The sequence below is a fragment of the Otolemur garnettii genome, unplaced genomic scaffold (assembly GCF_000181295.1).
Source record: "Otolemur garnettii isolate 467f Iridium unplaced genomic scaffold, OtoGar3 scaffold00219, whole genome shotgun sequence".
Taxonomy (NCBI): Eukaryota; Metazoa; Chordata; class Mammalia; order Primates; family Galagidae; genus Otolemur; species Otolemur garnettii.
Window position 1 is genome coordinate 216,884 of NW_003852614.1, and position 16,099 is coordinate 232,982.

The 16,099-nt window shown below is 40.6% G+C and overlaps 1 protein-coding gene across 3 annotated transcripts in view; it reads right to left on the minus strand.

Moving 5' to 3' along the window:
* OGT (O-linked N-acetylglucosamine (GlcNAc) transferase) overlaps positions 1–16,099 on the minus strand; it is a 63,709-nt gene that overhangs the window by 23,531 nt on the left and 24,079 nt on the right. For all 3 annotated transcript variants that reach the window (XM_003801740.3, XM_003801739.2, XM_023508035.1), the window contains exons 6-15: positions 12,727–12,806; positions 11,986–12,181; positions 11,326–11,466; positions 10,611–10,711; positions 8,049–8,202; positions 7,867–7,968; positions 7,485–7,664; positions 6,063–6,221; positions 5,519–5,608; positions 1,783–1,908 (exon numbers count right to left, since the gene is read on the minus strand). In XM_003801740.3, coding sequence (XP_003801788.1) covers positions 1,783–1,908; positions 5,519–5,608; positions 6,063–6,221; positions 7,485–7,664; positions 7,867–7,968; positions 8,049–8,202; positions 10,611–10,711; positions 11,326–11,466; positions 11,986–12,181; positions 12,727–12,806 — 1,329 coding nt within the window. The remainder of the gene's footprint in view (positions 1–1,782; positions 1,909–5,518; positions 5,609–6,062; positions 6,222–7,484; positions 7,665–7,866; positions 7,969–8,048; positions 8,203–10,610; positions 10,712–11,325; positions 11,467–11,985; positions 12,182–12,726; positions 12,807–16,099) is intronic.

Consider the following 16,099-nt stretch of genomic DNA (forward strand, 5'->3'; position numbering starts at 1 on the left):
AAAAAAAAACCCATACCTATCTCTAAATTCATCATCAAATAATCAAACACACTAATATGTACAGCTTTTTGTATATCAATCGTACCTTAATAAACGTTTTAAAAAAAAACACAACACAACATTTATCAAAAGAAGCCAAAATTAAGTAAATAAACGAGGGTTTACTTCTTCAGACAAGAACAATCCAGAGTAGTATTTTAGACTAACCTTCTAAGTGCTAAAATGTTGTTCAAATTTCTAAGACAGAGCAACCATTTATACTCAACCATGAATTGCATACCTCCACATACATATAGCTATAGACATTGTGTTCTACACTCAATCTTCTTTATCCCTGTTCATTTCAATAACTTAAAAAAAAAAGGCAGCGCCAGTAGCTCAGTCGGTAGGGCACTGGTCACATACACCGAGGCTGACAGGTTTGAATCCAGCCCGAGCCAGCTAAACAACAATGACAACTGCAACAAAAAAATAGCCAGGTATTGTGGTAGGTGCCTGTAATCCCAGCTACTTGGGAGGCTGAGGCAAGAGAATCACTTAAGACCAAGAGTTTGAGGTTGCTATGATAGCTTGACACTCTCTCTTGAAGAAAAATAAAAGAAACACAGGGTGGCGCCTGTAGCTCAAGCAGCTAAGGCACCAGCCACATACACCAGAGCTAGCAGGTTCGAATCCGGCTCAGGCCTGGCAAACAATGACAACTACAATCAAAAAATAGCCGGGCATTATGGCAAGCACCTGTAGTCCCAGCTACTCCGGAGGCTGAGGCAAGAGAATCACTTAAACCCAGGAGTTTGAGGTTGCTGTGAGCTGTGACGCCACAGCACTCTACCCAGGGCAATAGCTTGACGCTCTCTCTCAAATAATAATAATAATAATAAATAAAAATTTTTAAAAAATCAGGCTGGGCACAGTGGCTCAGCTGAGGCTGAGATGGGTGGATTGCCTGAGCTCACGGGTTCAAGACCAACCTGAGCAAGAGCCAAACCCTGTCTCTAAAAATAGCCAGGTGTGTGGCAGGCACCTGTAGTTCCAGCTACTGAGGAAACTCAGGCAAGAAGATCACTTGAGGCCAAGATTTTGAGGATGCTATTAGCTATGATACCATGGCATTCAAACCCAGGGTAACTGAGACTGTCTCAAAAAAATAATAATAATAATCAAGCATGTCTGACGTATCTTGTTTCACATGTCAGTTAACGGGGGGGGGGGGGGGAGAGGAACACAGCTTTGTCTTTTTAGCACAGTATATGTTAAAAGCCATCACTACCGTGCTTCCCCGAAAATAAGACCTACCTAAAAAATGAGCCTTAGCAAGATTTCTATGCATTTGCTAAATATAAGCTCTACCCGATAATAAGACCTAGTGATGGGCATGGCTATGCAGCGTATCTGCATAGCCATGCCATGCATTTCAGTGCACAACGGTAAGAAGACTGGAATACCTTTTATCTGCCACAGCTCCTTTCTCTGAGCCGTTCACACTTGCGCAGGTGCCCGTGTGGTAACCATGGTCTCAGGCATCCTATTGCACATGCACAAATGGCTAGGGGGAAGGAGTTCACGTATCACTAGCACCAGCCCCACCAACAAGGTTGATTCCCCCTGTCAGGTTCCAGAAGAAGATGACTTAACTGTATTTCAGTAAATGTAGATGGTTGTATTATACTTAATAAAAAAATAAGACATCCTCTGAAAATAAGCTCTAGTGTGTCTTCTGGAGAAAAAATAAATATAAGACAGTGTCTTATTTTCGGGGAAACATGGTATTAATTCCTTTACCTGTATAGGAGCCGGCCTAAGAGCAAAAAGTTCATTTCGAGCACCCTTGGTATAACCATTCATATTTACAAGGATATGAATTCCATCCTGATGGATGCGATCAGCTGCTTTTCCATTGCATGGAATCTATGGAATAGAAAACAAAACTCAGTATATGTATAATCTCAGATTAGTTCACTTAGCTTTAATAGCATTAAACAGAATTAAAATCCTCAGATGCAAAAGTGGCAATACAAATTAACTACAATAATGCAGGACAAAAATATGACTAAGTGCCATTAATATGGACCCAAAACATTAAAGAAACAACTCTTGAGCTTAAGTGATTCTTTTGCCTCAGCATCCCTGGTAGCTGGGACTACAAGAGCCCACAACAACACCCGGCTACTTTTTTGTTATAGCTGTCATTATTGTTTAGCAGGCCTGGGACGGGTTCGAACCTGCCAGCTCCGATGTATGTGGAATGGCACCCTAACCACGGAGCAACAGGCACAGAGCCCAATAAACAGAAGTTTAAGGGAGTTTGACAGAATACAATCTCAGTAGGAAACAGTAGAAATAAAGAACCAGAGTAAAGTACAACACAAGTTTACAAAATGTTGAGTGGCTGAGTGTAGCATTCACTCCTGTAATCCTAGAACTCTAGGAGGCTGAGACTGGTGGATCGCCTGAGCTCAGGAATTCAAGACCAGCCTGAGTAAGAGTAAGACCTCATTTCTAAAATTAGCTCACCATTGTGGTGAGCGCGCCTATAGTCCCAGGTACTCGGGAGGCTGAGGCAAGGGAATCCCTTGAGCCCAAGAGTCTGAGGTTGCTGTGAGTTATGATACCACAGCACTCTACCAAGGGTGACAAAGTGAGACTTTGTCTCAAAAAAAAAAAAAAATAGGGGCTGGGCGCAGTGGCTCACGCCTGTAATCCTAGCACTCTGAGAGGCCAAGGTGGGTGAATTGCCCTGAGCTCACAGGTTCAAGACCAGCCTGAGCAAGAGCAAGACCTCCATCTCTAAAAATAGCTGGGCATTGTGGTGGGCACCTGTAGTCCCAGCTACATGGGAGGCTGACTCAAGTGAATTGCTTAAGTCCAAGAGTTTGAGGTTGCTGTAAGCTTTAACACCATGACACTCTACCAAGACTCTGTCTCAAAAACAAAAGGCTTGGCACTTGTAGCTCAAGCAGCTAAGGCACCAGCCACATACACCAGAGCTGGTGGGTTTGAATCCAGCCCAGGCCTGCCAAACAAGAATGACAACTACAACCAAAAATTAGCCAGGTGTTGTGGCTGGTGCCTGTGGTCCCAGCTACTTGGGAGGCTGAGACAAAAGAATCACTTAAGCTCAGGAGTTGGAGGTTGCTGTGAGCTGTGACCCCACAGCGCTCTACCCAGGGCAATAGCTTGAAGCTCTGTCCCCCTCCCACAAAAAAATGGTGAATGATTTCATTTATTTAGGGTATACATGAAGGTGAATGTTGGGTAAAAATATTGGCACACAAGGTTTTGGCAAATTGAGGAAAGTTGTCAAGCCTATGGTGAAGAGTTTAAGACTAGTAGTCAACAAGCAGAAAGTCTCTGATGGTTTCAGAGGTACCAAAGATATGCTTCCTGGTTACAAAGAGTTCAAACTATAATACATCAAAAACAGCCAGACATACTTCTGAATCAACAACTACATTGCAAAAGATGTTGGTGTATACCATTTATGAAATGAGAAGAGTTTCACAATACTTCTGCAAGGACTTTAATGATTCACACATATATGTATGCACACATATATGCATTATGTATAGATGCATACATGTGTGTACATACACATGGAAGCATACTATCTTCATTAGTCACCAAAGTGACAAATAGAGTCTAAAACAGAGGTTCTCAACCTTCCTAATACCCCAACCCTTTAACACAGTTCCTCATGTTGTGGTGATCCTCAACCATAAAATTATTTTCATTGCTATTCTGTATTAAAGGGTCATGGCATTAGGAAGGTTGAGAACCACTGGTCTAAAAAGAAAAAACTGTGGCTTGGCACCCGTAGCACAGTGGTTATGGTGCCAGCCACATACACCAAGAGTGGCAGGTTCAAACCTAGCCTGGCCCAGCTAAAATAACACACACAAAAAAACCCTGTATGTAATCTATAAATTAATCCCCCCCAGGCTTCACAAATAAAACTTAAGCAAATAGAGGATTTTTTTCTTTTTTGAGATAGAGCCTCAAGCTGTCGCCCTGGGTAGAGTGGCGTGGCATCACAGCTCACAACAACCTCCAACTCTTGGGCTTAAGGAATTCTCTTCCCTCAGCCTCCCAAGTAGCTGGGACTACAGGCACCCACCACAACACCTGGCTATTTTTTGGTTGTGGTTGTCCACTGTTGTTTGGCAGGCACGGACTGGATTTGAACCCACCAGCTCTGGTGTATGTGACTGGTCCCTTAACCACTTGAGCTACAGGAGCTGAGCCACAAATAGAGGATTTTTAACAATAGAACAAGTACAGAAACAAAGATAATCCAAGGAAAGAGTTGCCAGGCACAAAAGCTCACCCCTTTAATCCCAGCACCTTGAAAGGCCAAGGTGGGAGGGTTGCTTGAGGCCAGGAGTTTGAGACCAGCCTAGGCAACAAGTAAGGCCCCATCTCTACAAAAAAATAAATTAGCTGGGTATGGTATAGCATGCCTGTAATCCTATCTACTTGAGAAGCTGAGACAGGAGGATGACTTTAGTCCACAAGTTGAGGTTGCAGTGAGCTATGATCATATCACTACACTCCAGCTTGGGCCAACAAAGACCTTGTCTCAAAAAAGAAAAAAGAAAAAAAAGGCAAAAAACCAAAGAAAGAGTGAACTATATAGTTCATCTATTTTCTTTAAATGACCAACTTATTCTTCTAAGTTGCCATTTTGTTCAATTCATTCACTTATTAAGTTTCTATTGTCACAAGTGCTGGTTCAATCACCAGAAGTTTTATGTTCAAGCACAAACACAACACACTTATGTTTCATTCAAAACCCCAGCAAAAGCCATGCTAATTATAAACATAAATGACCAAAAAGGTTAAGATGGGCAATCGCTTTGATGTGCAGTACTGTTAACATTTTTTTTGAGACAGAATCTCACTTTGTCACCCTTAGTGGAGTGCCATGGCATCATAGCTCACAGTAACCTCAACCTCTTGAGCTCAAGTGATCCACTAGCCTCAGGCTCCCAAGAAACTGGCACTACAGGTGCCAGCTATTTTTTAGAGATGAGGTCTCACTCTTGCTCAGGCTGGTCTTAAACTGAACTCAACCAACCCACCTGGGTCTCCCACAGTGCTAGGATTACAGGCATGAGCCACTGTGCCTGGTCTGGTACTATAATGTTTATTTAATACTACCATCAAAATATAAACCAGCTCAGTGCTTGCAGCACAGTGGTTACAACACCAGCCACATACACAGACGCTAGCGGGTTCAAACCTGGCCCGGGCCAGCTAAACAACAGTGACAACTGCAACAAAAAATAGCTGGGTATTGTGGCAGGCCCCTGTAGTCCCAGCTACTTGGGAGGCTGAGGCAAGATAATCACTTAAGCCCAAGCATTTGAAGTTGCTGTGAGCTGTGAAGCCACAGCACTCTACCAAGGATGACAAAGTGAGACTCTGTCTCAAAATATATTTATATATATAAACTATATGCCAACAGTTTTGTTCAAATTTGCTCAAAATAAAAAGTTGGAAGCATCAGAATTTCACCTACCTGAGAAAGATCAATGAAATGATTGGCTTCTGCCATCACCTTCACTCGGAAGTTTGTGCCATCATCTGGGCTCAGGGCATAACAGAATACCTAAAAGGCAACACATAGTATATTTAATAAAAATTGACTCAAATCTTTTATTTTTTATTTTTATTTATTAATTTTGGAGACAGAGCCTCAAGCTGTGGCCCAAGGTAGAATGCTGCAGTCTCACAGCTCACAGCAACCTCCCACACCTGGGCTCAAGCAATTCTCCTGCCTCTGTCTCCCAAGTAGCTGGGACTACAGGCGCCCACCACAACGCCTGGCTATTTTTTTTTTTTTTTTTGCAGCCATCATTGTTGTTTGGCGGGCCAGGCTAGATTCGAACCTGACAGCTCAGGTGTATGTGGCTGGCACCTTAGCCTCTTGAGCCACAGGCACTGAGCCAGACTCAAATCTTTTAGAAAGCCACCAGGTTTAATACCTTGTGGTGACAATAAAGCTACCACTTTGGGTTTTTTTTTAAACAAATAATTATTCTAGAGAAACTCACTAGTCTTACCTCAAATTTATCAGGATTGTGCATGCCTGGAATGGACTGCATAAGGTGAGAAGTAGGATGATTCCCAAAGTCAGAACTCACGTATCCTACACGAAGTCGACCATCACTGAGCTTCAAATCTTTTGGATGTTCATATGGTGGTTTATGAAGGACATTAATCTACCAACAGAATACAAGGCTTGTTAGTAACTGAGTCTGTACATCAATTCTCATCTACAAAAACTGACTAAAAACACACCAAACCTACACATCATTACCTGTTGAAAAAAGGCTTCCCCAAATACTTAATTCTTATACCTAGTTCAACGCAACCTTAGCAGCTGATTTAATTATGTTTCATACTTTAACCTTTTCCTGAGATTTATGAAAAAGTGTGAGCAAATTTAAAACTTGTAGGAATGAAGCAGTGTAGACAGAGAATGGTAAACTTTCCAGCATTTTAAAAAATTCTATAGGAAATTTAATGAAAGGAAACTTTTTTTATTGGTAGAGACAGAGTTTCACTTTATCACCCTCAGTAGAGTGCCCTGGCATTACACTACTCACAGCAACCTCCAACTCCTGAGCTTAGGCAATTCTCTCACCTCAGCCTCCCAAGTAGCTGGGACTACAGGTACCCACCATGACGCCCGGCTATGTTTTTGTTGCAGTTCATTCAGCCGAGGCTGGGTTTGAACCTGCCACCCTCAATATATGGGGCCAGCACCCTACCCACTGAGCCACAGGCACCGCCCTAATTGTAGGGAAACTTTTAAAAAACAAAATTGTAGGCCAGGTACAGTGGCTCACACCTATAATCCAAGCACTATGGGAGGCCAAGGAAGGTGGATTACTTGAGGCCAGGAGTTCAAGACTGGCCCAAGCAAAAGTGAGACTCTGTCTCTTCTGAAAATAGAAAAATTAGCCAGGGGTCATGGCAAGTACTGTAGTCCCAGCTACTCAGAAAGCTGAGACAAGACGATCATTTGAGCCCAAGAGTTTGCAGTTATTGTGAGCTATGATGCCACAGCACTCTACCCAGAGAAATACTGAGTCTGTGTCTCAAAAAAAAAAAAAAAAAAAAAAAACATACCTAGTACTCCAACTTTCGATCAAATAGTGATCAAGTAGGGCTCTAATTCTCAAAAGTGAACACAAAATACCAAGCACTTTATTAACCATTATGGCCTTCAACCTAAAGGAAAATACTACCAGTCTACTGTTAGTGTTTAAGTTAAGGATTCTACCTTATGAAGTACATGGTGTTATGCTTGAGACAGGACACAGTGGAAGGGGTTCCAGGGGAACTGACAAAAAGTTTCATTTCTCAACTTGGGTGGTGTTAACCAAATGATAACTCATTAAGCTATATATATATGATTTGCAGTTTTCTGTATCTGTGTTTTAGTTTACAACAAAAAGATTATAATGAAAGAATCATACCTTATCTAGGCAGAGGTTCCCATGCCTCTCAGCAATTGCCTTCCTAAAGCCATGAGAAAGAGGATATAGCATACTATGATGAGGATGCACAGAAGGCAATCTGTTCTTCTCTAATTGGTCAGCCACAATACTGACCAACTTCTTCATTCGCTCATCATAGTCTGTCCAGTCACAGACAATCTACAGGAAGCAAAAAGAAGTTAGAGTACTATCCTGGCAACCCTATCCCAAGACCAAATAATTTAGTGTCTCTCTGGCCTAAAGTAATGTTAGATAACCTATACAAAATACTGTCACCAATCAGGCTTGTATTATTATGGCACATAACAATGAAAAAGTAATTACAACACTAAAAACCAATTACAAGCCTGTTATTCTTTACCTGCAGGCAATGAGCCAAGTTACAATAAGCATCAGGAAAATCAGGCTTAAGTTTCAGAGCTGTGCGGTAGGAAGCTATAGCTTCTGGAATATTTCCTGAATCCTGGAAATAAATAAAGTGGTATGGTAACATTTCCCAAAATTAAACTTTAGGTTCTAAGATGCATATAATAAAAATTTTACCTTATGAATGGAAGCCAGATTGCTGTGGGCATCTGCAAACGCAGGGTTAATCTGGATGGCACGTGTGTAACATTGCAAGGCTCCCTGAACATCCTGCATCTCCTTTAGAGTGTTTCCCATATTAGAGTAGGCATCAGCAAAAGTAGGACTGATTCTAAAAGAGAAGACAAAGATTTCACTTATCTGTTACAAAAATCTTTATTTAACCCCACGTAACGTTAATTTATTTTGCTGTTACTAAAAGCCATTTCAGCACTTACTCAATTTGCTAAATGCCAAACATTTAAAAATTAAAAGATAATTCTTTTGAAGTCAGAAAACATTGATTTTAATGGCAAGGCAATTTTAAATACAGTATTTAACAGACATGATATGGGGAAAAACTTGCTCACTTTTTGGTGTCAATTTTATCCTTCTATTATACCAAAATATATGCTGGCATAGTCTGGGTACTAAGTTCACCACCTTTTATTACTTAAAAAAAAAAAAAAAAAAAAAAAAAAAACAGAAATTATCTTGCAGCAAAGAACATTTTCTGTAACAAGATATTTTCTACTTTAGGTAAAGTTCAACTGGAATACGTTTATTTATTTATTTTTATTTATTTTTTTTTTAGAGACAGAGACTTACTTTATCACCCTTGATAGAGGGCCATGGCGTCATAGCTCACAGCAACCCCCAGCTCTTGGGCTTAGGCAATTCTCTTGCCTCAGCCTCCCAAATAGCTGGGACTACAGGCACATGCCACAACGCCTGGCTATTTTTTTGTTAAAGTTTTGCTGGGGCCTGGTTTGAACCTGCCACCCTGGGTATATGGGGCCAGCGCCCTACTCACTGAGCCACAGGCGCCACCCTGGAATACATTTAATACCAATCAGGAAATAATCTTTTGTTTTGTTTTTCAGACAGTCTCAAGCTGTCACCGTGGGTAGAGTGCCATTGCGTCACAGCTCATAGCAACCTCAAATCTTGGGCTTAAGTGATTCTCTTGCCTCAGCCTCCTGAGTAGCTGGGACTACAGGTACCTGCCCACAACGCCTACCTATTTTTTGTTGCAGGTTGTCGTCGTTTAGCTGGGCCAGGCTGGGTTCGAACCTGCCAGCCTCAGTGTATGTGACTGACACCATAACCACTGTGCTACGGGCACTGAGCCAGGAAATAATCTTATTGTAGCATATTTTTTTTTCCATATTGTAGAAGACTAATGACATATAATGATATATAAATATAAAAATTCTAAAGCAAAAAAAAAAATCCTAAGACAAAAATAATTCTAATTTTATACAAAAATGTACACATATATAAGTGTACATGTATATTTAATAAATTGCTGCAAAGCTATATGCCAAAATACAACAGTAATAATCAATGTGAATAAACTGATTTTTATTTTTTCCTTTTTGCTCTGTATTTTGTAAAATTTTTTTTTAATTTTAGAATATTACAGGTGGCCAGGTGCGGTGGATCACTTGAGCTCAGGAGTTTAAGACCAGCTCAAACAAAAGAAAGATGCTATCTCTACTAAAAATAGAAAAATTAGCCAGGTGTCATGGTGGGGGCCTGTTGTCCCAGATACTTGGGAGGCAGAGGCAGGAGGATCACTTAAGCCCAGGAGTTTGAGGTTGCTGCGAGCTGGGCTAATGTCAAGGTACTCTAGCCTGGGTAATGGAGTGAGAGAGACTCTGTCGTCTACTCCCCCTACCCCCCCAAAAAAAAGATTGCAGGGAAACAAATTTTTTAGTTATGTGGATTGCTTCTGTACTGCTTGAATCAGGGTTATAAGTGTGCCCATGACCCAAAGAGTGTTCACTGTACCTCTAAGGTATGATTTCACCCATCCCCTCTAAATATTAAAAGATAACTTAAAAGAGCCAGATGCAGTAGCTCAAACCTATAATCCCAGCATTCTGGGAGGCAGAACAATACTGTTTAAGCTTAAGGCCAGCAGTTCAAGTCCAGCCTGGGCAACATAGCCAAGACTCCACCTCTACAAAAAATTTAAAAATTAGCTGGGTATGGCAGCATGTGTCTATAGTTCTAGCTATTCAGGAGGCTGAATCAGGAAGGAGAGTCATTTGAGGAGTCATTTGAGGAGTTCAGATTATAGTGAACTATGATTGGGTGTTCCAGCCTGAGAGACAGAGTTGTCTCTATTGTCTCTGGGAGAGGGAGAAAAATATACATATGTATATGTGTCTGTCTGTGCATATGTGTGTACATATATATATATAGACACGGGGTAGGGGGGGAGGAGGGGCCGAGTGACTCACACCTGTAATCCTAGCATTCTGGGATTGCCTAAGCTCAGGAGTTCAAGATCAGCCTGAGCAAGAGCAAGACCTTGTCTCTAAAAATACCCAAGCACTGTGATGAGCACCTATAGTCCCAGCTACTTGGGAGGCTAAGGCAAGAGGATTGCTTGAAGCCAAGAGTTTGAGGTTGCTGTGAGCTAAAACGCCATAGTACTCTACCAAGGGTGACCAAATGAGACTCTGTCTCAAAAAAAAAAAAAAAGAAAGAAAGAAAAGAGAAAATATATATAAAATAAACTGAGTTTCTTACCGAATAGCCTCCTTATAATGCATCAGAGCTTCTTGCAATTTTCCCTGCTGCTGTAGTACACTTGCTAAGTTTGAATGGGCAGCAGCAAATTCTGGGAAGACCTAAAGAGTCAAAAACATAACTGAGATTAAAAGAAAAAGTTAAAGCAGCAGTAATAACAAAACCTTAAGAACTTTGCTCAAAACAAAACAAAAAAAATAACTTTGCTCAAGTAACCTCTATACTCCCTAAACTACTCTCTACCTTTTCCAAGTCTATTCATTCTCCAAGGCCTAATAGCTCAAATTCTACCTCTTCCTTTATTTTACACATCTCCTTGTTTCAAACATAATGATGTAGACCTCTCCTCCTCTTTGTTTATGCTGACTACTCCAGCACCACTGAAATCTCTCTCCACTAAACACCTACTATACTCCTACTATACCATCATACAGCTATCAGGCTCTGAAATTGTATACCTATTGATAACTTCTCTTAATGTTTTTGTTCAGATCTATTCATAGAAATAGAATCTGAATGTAGGGATTTTCTTGAATCGTCACACAGGACCTCACATCATACTGTATATACTCAATTATTGGTTCAATAAATAATTCTCTTTTAAATGATTCAACCACCATCAATTTTTACAAAAGGGGTAGATTACATGGCAAATTTCACTGCTTTCCCTTTACTATCACAGACTAAATACCCAGCCACACCACCCTCAACATACTTCTAATGCTTTACGATACAAGCGAACTGCCTCTTCAATGTTTCCCTGTTCTCGTTTGATATTAGCTAGGTTATTCAGAGAGTCTGCATGGGTGGGACACAGACGGAGAGCTGTATTATAACAATCTTCTGCTTCAGCAACCTAAAAAACAAAACAAACTATTAAAAAACTATACAGAAGAATCACAGAGCCAACCCTGATAGCGTATTTTTCTAATAATTAACTAAGCCCAATGGCTGGTAATACTCCAGAAAATGGGTATTTTTAAGCATTCTTCCCCTCAACCAAAACTCCACAGTGAACCAATACACCATCTCAATACTTAATAACAATAAATATATACAAAAAAGACTTTCTTTTTTTTTTTGGAGAAAGAGTCTCACTTTGTTGCCCTCAGTAGCGTGCCATGGCATCACAGCACACAGCAACCTCCAGCTCTTTGGGCTAGGGCGATTCACTTGCCTCAGCCTCCCGAGTTGCTGGGACTACAGGTGCCCGCCACATCACCTGGCTATTTTTGTTGCAGTTGCCACTGCTGTTTTAGCTGGCAGGGGCCAGGTTTGAACCCGTCACCCTTGGTATAGGGGGCCAGTGCCCCACCCAATGAGCCAAAGGCACCGCCCCCCAAAAAGACTTTCTTAACTGAGTAAAAATTCTTACACTGCCCTTCTCTTTGAGAGCATTGGCTAGGTTGCAGTAAGCATCAGGGAAATGTGGTTGAAGTTCAATAGCTCGCCTGTAGGTGTCTATTGCCAGATCTATCAGGCCTTGCTCATAGTACACACAAGCCAGGTTGCCATGCACCACTGCATGATTTGGACTCAAACTTAGGGCACGAAGGTAAGCTGCCACAGCTCTGTAAATTAAAAAAAAAAATACACACACAAAATGCAACTAATTTCTAATGGATGCTTTGTTACAATTAATTCAAGCTGCACTATACCAGAATATATCAAAATACTATATGTTAATCTCAAACCAAAATTACACTTCTATAAAATTATTTTTACACTAAGAAATTTTCTATTTCCACATACTAGACTCTCCTTTGACAACAACAACAAAAAAAAGTTAAAAGTTGGGATTTACTTAGATTTCTGAGTCAGCTCAAAGGAATAATTTAGTCTAAGAGGTAACTATTTCAACAGTTCTACAATAAAGAAAGTTTCAACCAAATTCCCAGTGAGAAGGATAATGGCTCTGAGGAAAACCAATAATGAAAAGCTAGACAACAATACCTACAAATCAAAGGTAACACATATCAGACATCATGAACAAGGAAAAACAACAATATTAAAAAAGGAAAATGTGTTTCAAGGGACCATTATCATAATTTCAGTCCAAACTCTCAATGTCAATACAACAGACTCAAGAATATTCATTAAACAGAAATTCTCTTACCTGTCAAAAATGCGGGCCTCTTTCAAGACATTTCCTAAATTGATATAAGCATCCAGAAAATTTGGGTCAAGGGTGACAGCCTAAAAATTTCAAGACAGTTACTTAGAGCAAGTTAGGATTTTACCAAATTAACTTCCCAATTAACATTTTTTTATTCTGAGGTTACTTTCAACCTCCAATTACATTTACTAGTATAATTAAATCATTATTTCATCTTTAAAACCCAATGTATTTCATACTTTCCAATTATTTTAACAAACTTTATCAAAACAATTTATATCTTACGTTCTTGTGAGCAGAATGGATCCTGAAGGGAAAATTAAAAATTGGACCTGCTACAATTTATTGAGCTGAATAATTCAACTGACTGCCCTTATTTCATTCATAATTAACTAGTCTGAATGTTTTAATGAAAGAAAGAGGCAGCAATTCCTTATAGCTATTTACTGGTCCAATTTCTATTACCTTTATATCAGGATCCAAATAAGACCCATACAATTTGTCAATATGCCTTTCTGAGTTTGCTTTAATCCTTTAAAGTTTAATTTTTTTTTTGTTTGTAGAGACAGAGTCTCATTTTACTGCCCTCAGTAGAGTACCATGGCATCACACAGCTCACTGCAACCTCCAACTCCTGGGCTTAGGCGTTCTCTTGCCTCAGCCTCCCAAGTAGCTGGGACTACAGGCAACCAGCACAACACCTGGCTATTTTTTTTTGTTGCAGTTTGGCCAGGGCTGGGTTTGAACCAGCCACCCTCGGTATATGGGGCCAGCGCCCTACCCACTGAGCCACAGGTGCTGCCCAGTTCAATTTTTTTTTTTTGAGACAGTATCTCAATCCATCACCCTGGGTAGAATGCTACAGCATCATCATAGCTCACAGCAACCTCAAACTCTTGTGCTCAAGTAATCTTTTTGCCTCTACTAGTTTAATTTAAACCTCTATTTTTATTTGAGATTTGTTGTAGAAATCACATTATCATGTGATACAGCTTCCCAAAGTTTGGCTTTTGCTAACTGCATCCCTATGGTGTCCTTTAACAAGTTTCCCTGTCCCATGTATTCCCTGTAAATTCATAGGTGTAACTAGAAGCTTAATGATATCTGGGCTTTCTCTTTTTTTTTTTTTTTGTTTAGCAGGCCCTGGCCAGATTTGAACCTGCCACCCCCAGTGCACGGGGCCAGCGTTCTAACCACTGAGCTATGGGCGCCCAGCCAGGGCTTTCTCTTTTTGCAAGACTACTTCACTAGTGCCACTGTTTACTTCTACCACAAGGTACTTAATATCTGGTTTTATTTTTTTTTTATTTCAGATTAATATGAGGTACTTAATATCTGGGTTTTTTTTTTAATTTCAGATTAATTGATACCTATACAATTAGGTTACATTGTTTGCATTTGTAAGGTAAAGTCCAAGTTGTAATTGAGTCTATCATCCAAGAAGTATGAAAATTGGCCAGGTATGGTGACTCACACCTGTAATCCTAGAACTCTGGGAGGCCAAGGCAGATGGACTGCTTGAGCTCAGGAGTTCAGAGAGCAGCCTGAGCAAGATCAAGAGCAAGACTCATCTCTACTAAAAATTGAAAACTTAGCCAGGTATGGTACACAAGCCTATAGTCCCACCTACTTGGGTGCCTGAGGCAAGGAGATCTCTTGAGCCCAAGAGTTTGAGATTGCTGTGAGCTATGACACAACCGCACTCTACCCAGGGCAACTAAGTGAAAAAAAAAAAAAAAAAAGCATGCAGCCAGGTGCAGTGACTCACACCTGTAATCCTAGCACTCTGAGAGGCAGAGGTGGGCAGATTGCCTGAGCTCACAAGTTCGAGACCACCCTGAGCTAGAGCCTCGAGGAAGACCCCATCTCTAAAAACAGCCAGGCATTGTGGAGGCTACCTATAGTCCCAGCTACTTGGGAGGCTGAAGCAAGAGAATCACTTGAGCCCAAGAGTTTGAGGTCACTGTGAGATGTGACACCACAGCACTCTACTGAGGGCAACAAAGTGAGACTCTGTTAAAAAAAAAAAAAAAAAAAAAAAAAAGCATGCCATACGCCTCTACATTGTACCTGTTGGGTGGGATCTTTCGGAACCTCCTCCCTTCCTTCTTGAATTTATCTGTGTTTTTCTGGCTATATCTCTTTAACTGCCATTGATAAATGCCTAAAGCTGTTAACAGTGATACTCTGTCATTCTTTCTTGCTTTAACAATTGAAATACTTTTATAAAGAGAAACTTCCCCATCAACTATTGGGTTATAATCTAAAGTCCAGTTCATATAGGAGAGGGAGGACAAATGCTCCATTCCTCTTAAAATTTTTGATTGACAAACAACAACTCTATATTTATGGGGTACAATGTCTTTTTTTTTTTTTTTGATAAAGAGTCTCACTATGTCGCCCTCAGTAGCGTGCCGTAATGTCACAGCTCACAGCAACCTCGATCTCTTGGGCTTAAGTGATTCTCTTGCCTCAGCCTCCCAAGTAGGTGGAACTACAGGCGCCCACCACAACACCCAGCTATTTTTTTGTTGCAGTTGTCGTTGTTGCTTTAGCTGGCCAGGGCCAGGTTCAAACCCACCAGCCTCTGTATATGTGGTCAGTGCCCTATTTACTGAGCTACAGGCACTGCCCCCAATGTGATTTTTTTGATCTATGTATACACTGTAGGAAGATCTAGCCAAGCTAATTAACATACCCATCACCTCACCAATGTTTTTTTCTGTGGTAAGAACATTAAAAATCTACCCTTTTAGGCTCAGGCATGGTGGTTCACGCCTGTAATTCTAGCACTTTGGGAGGCCTAAGTAAATGGATTGTTTGAGCTCAAGAGTTTGAGACCAGCCTGAACAATGGTAAGACCCCATCTCTACTAAAAACAGAAAAACTGAGGTAAGAAGATCACTTAAGCCCAAGAACTTGAGGTTGCTGTAGCTATCATGCAATGGCACTCTAGTCAGGGTGTCAAAGTAAGACTCTGTCTCAAAAAAAATTATTATTGTACGAATTTTGATATATATAATAAATTACTATTAACTGTGGTCACCATACAGTACAATAGATCACTAAAACTTATTCCTCCAGTCTAAGTGAAACTTTCTACCTTTTGATCAACATCTTTTCTCCTTCCTCAATCCCTCCCAATCTCTGGTAACCAATCACCTTTCTCCTGTTTCTGTGACATCAACTTTTTTAGATACCACATATATGTGAGCTCACAGTATTCATCTTGCTGGTTTCTTTCTTTTTCTTTTCTTTTTTTTTTAAAGAGACAGAGTCGCACTTTGTCACCCTTGGTAGAGTGCCGTGGCGTCACAGCTCACAGCAACCTCCAGCTCTTGGGCTTAGGCGATTCTCTTGCCTCAGCCTCCCA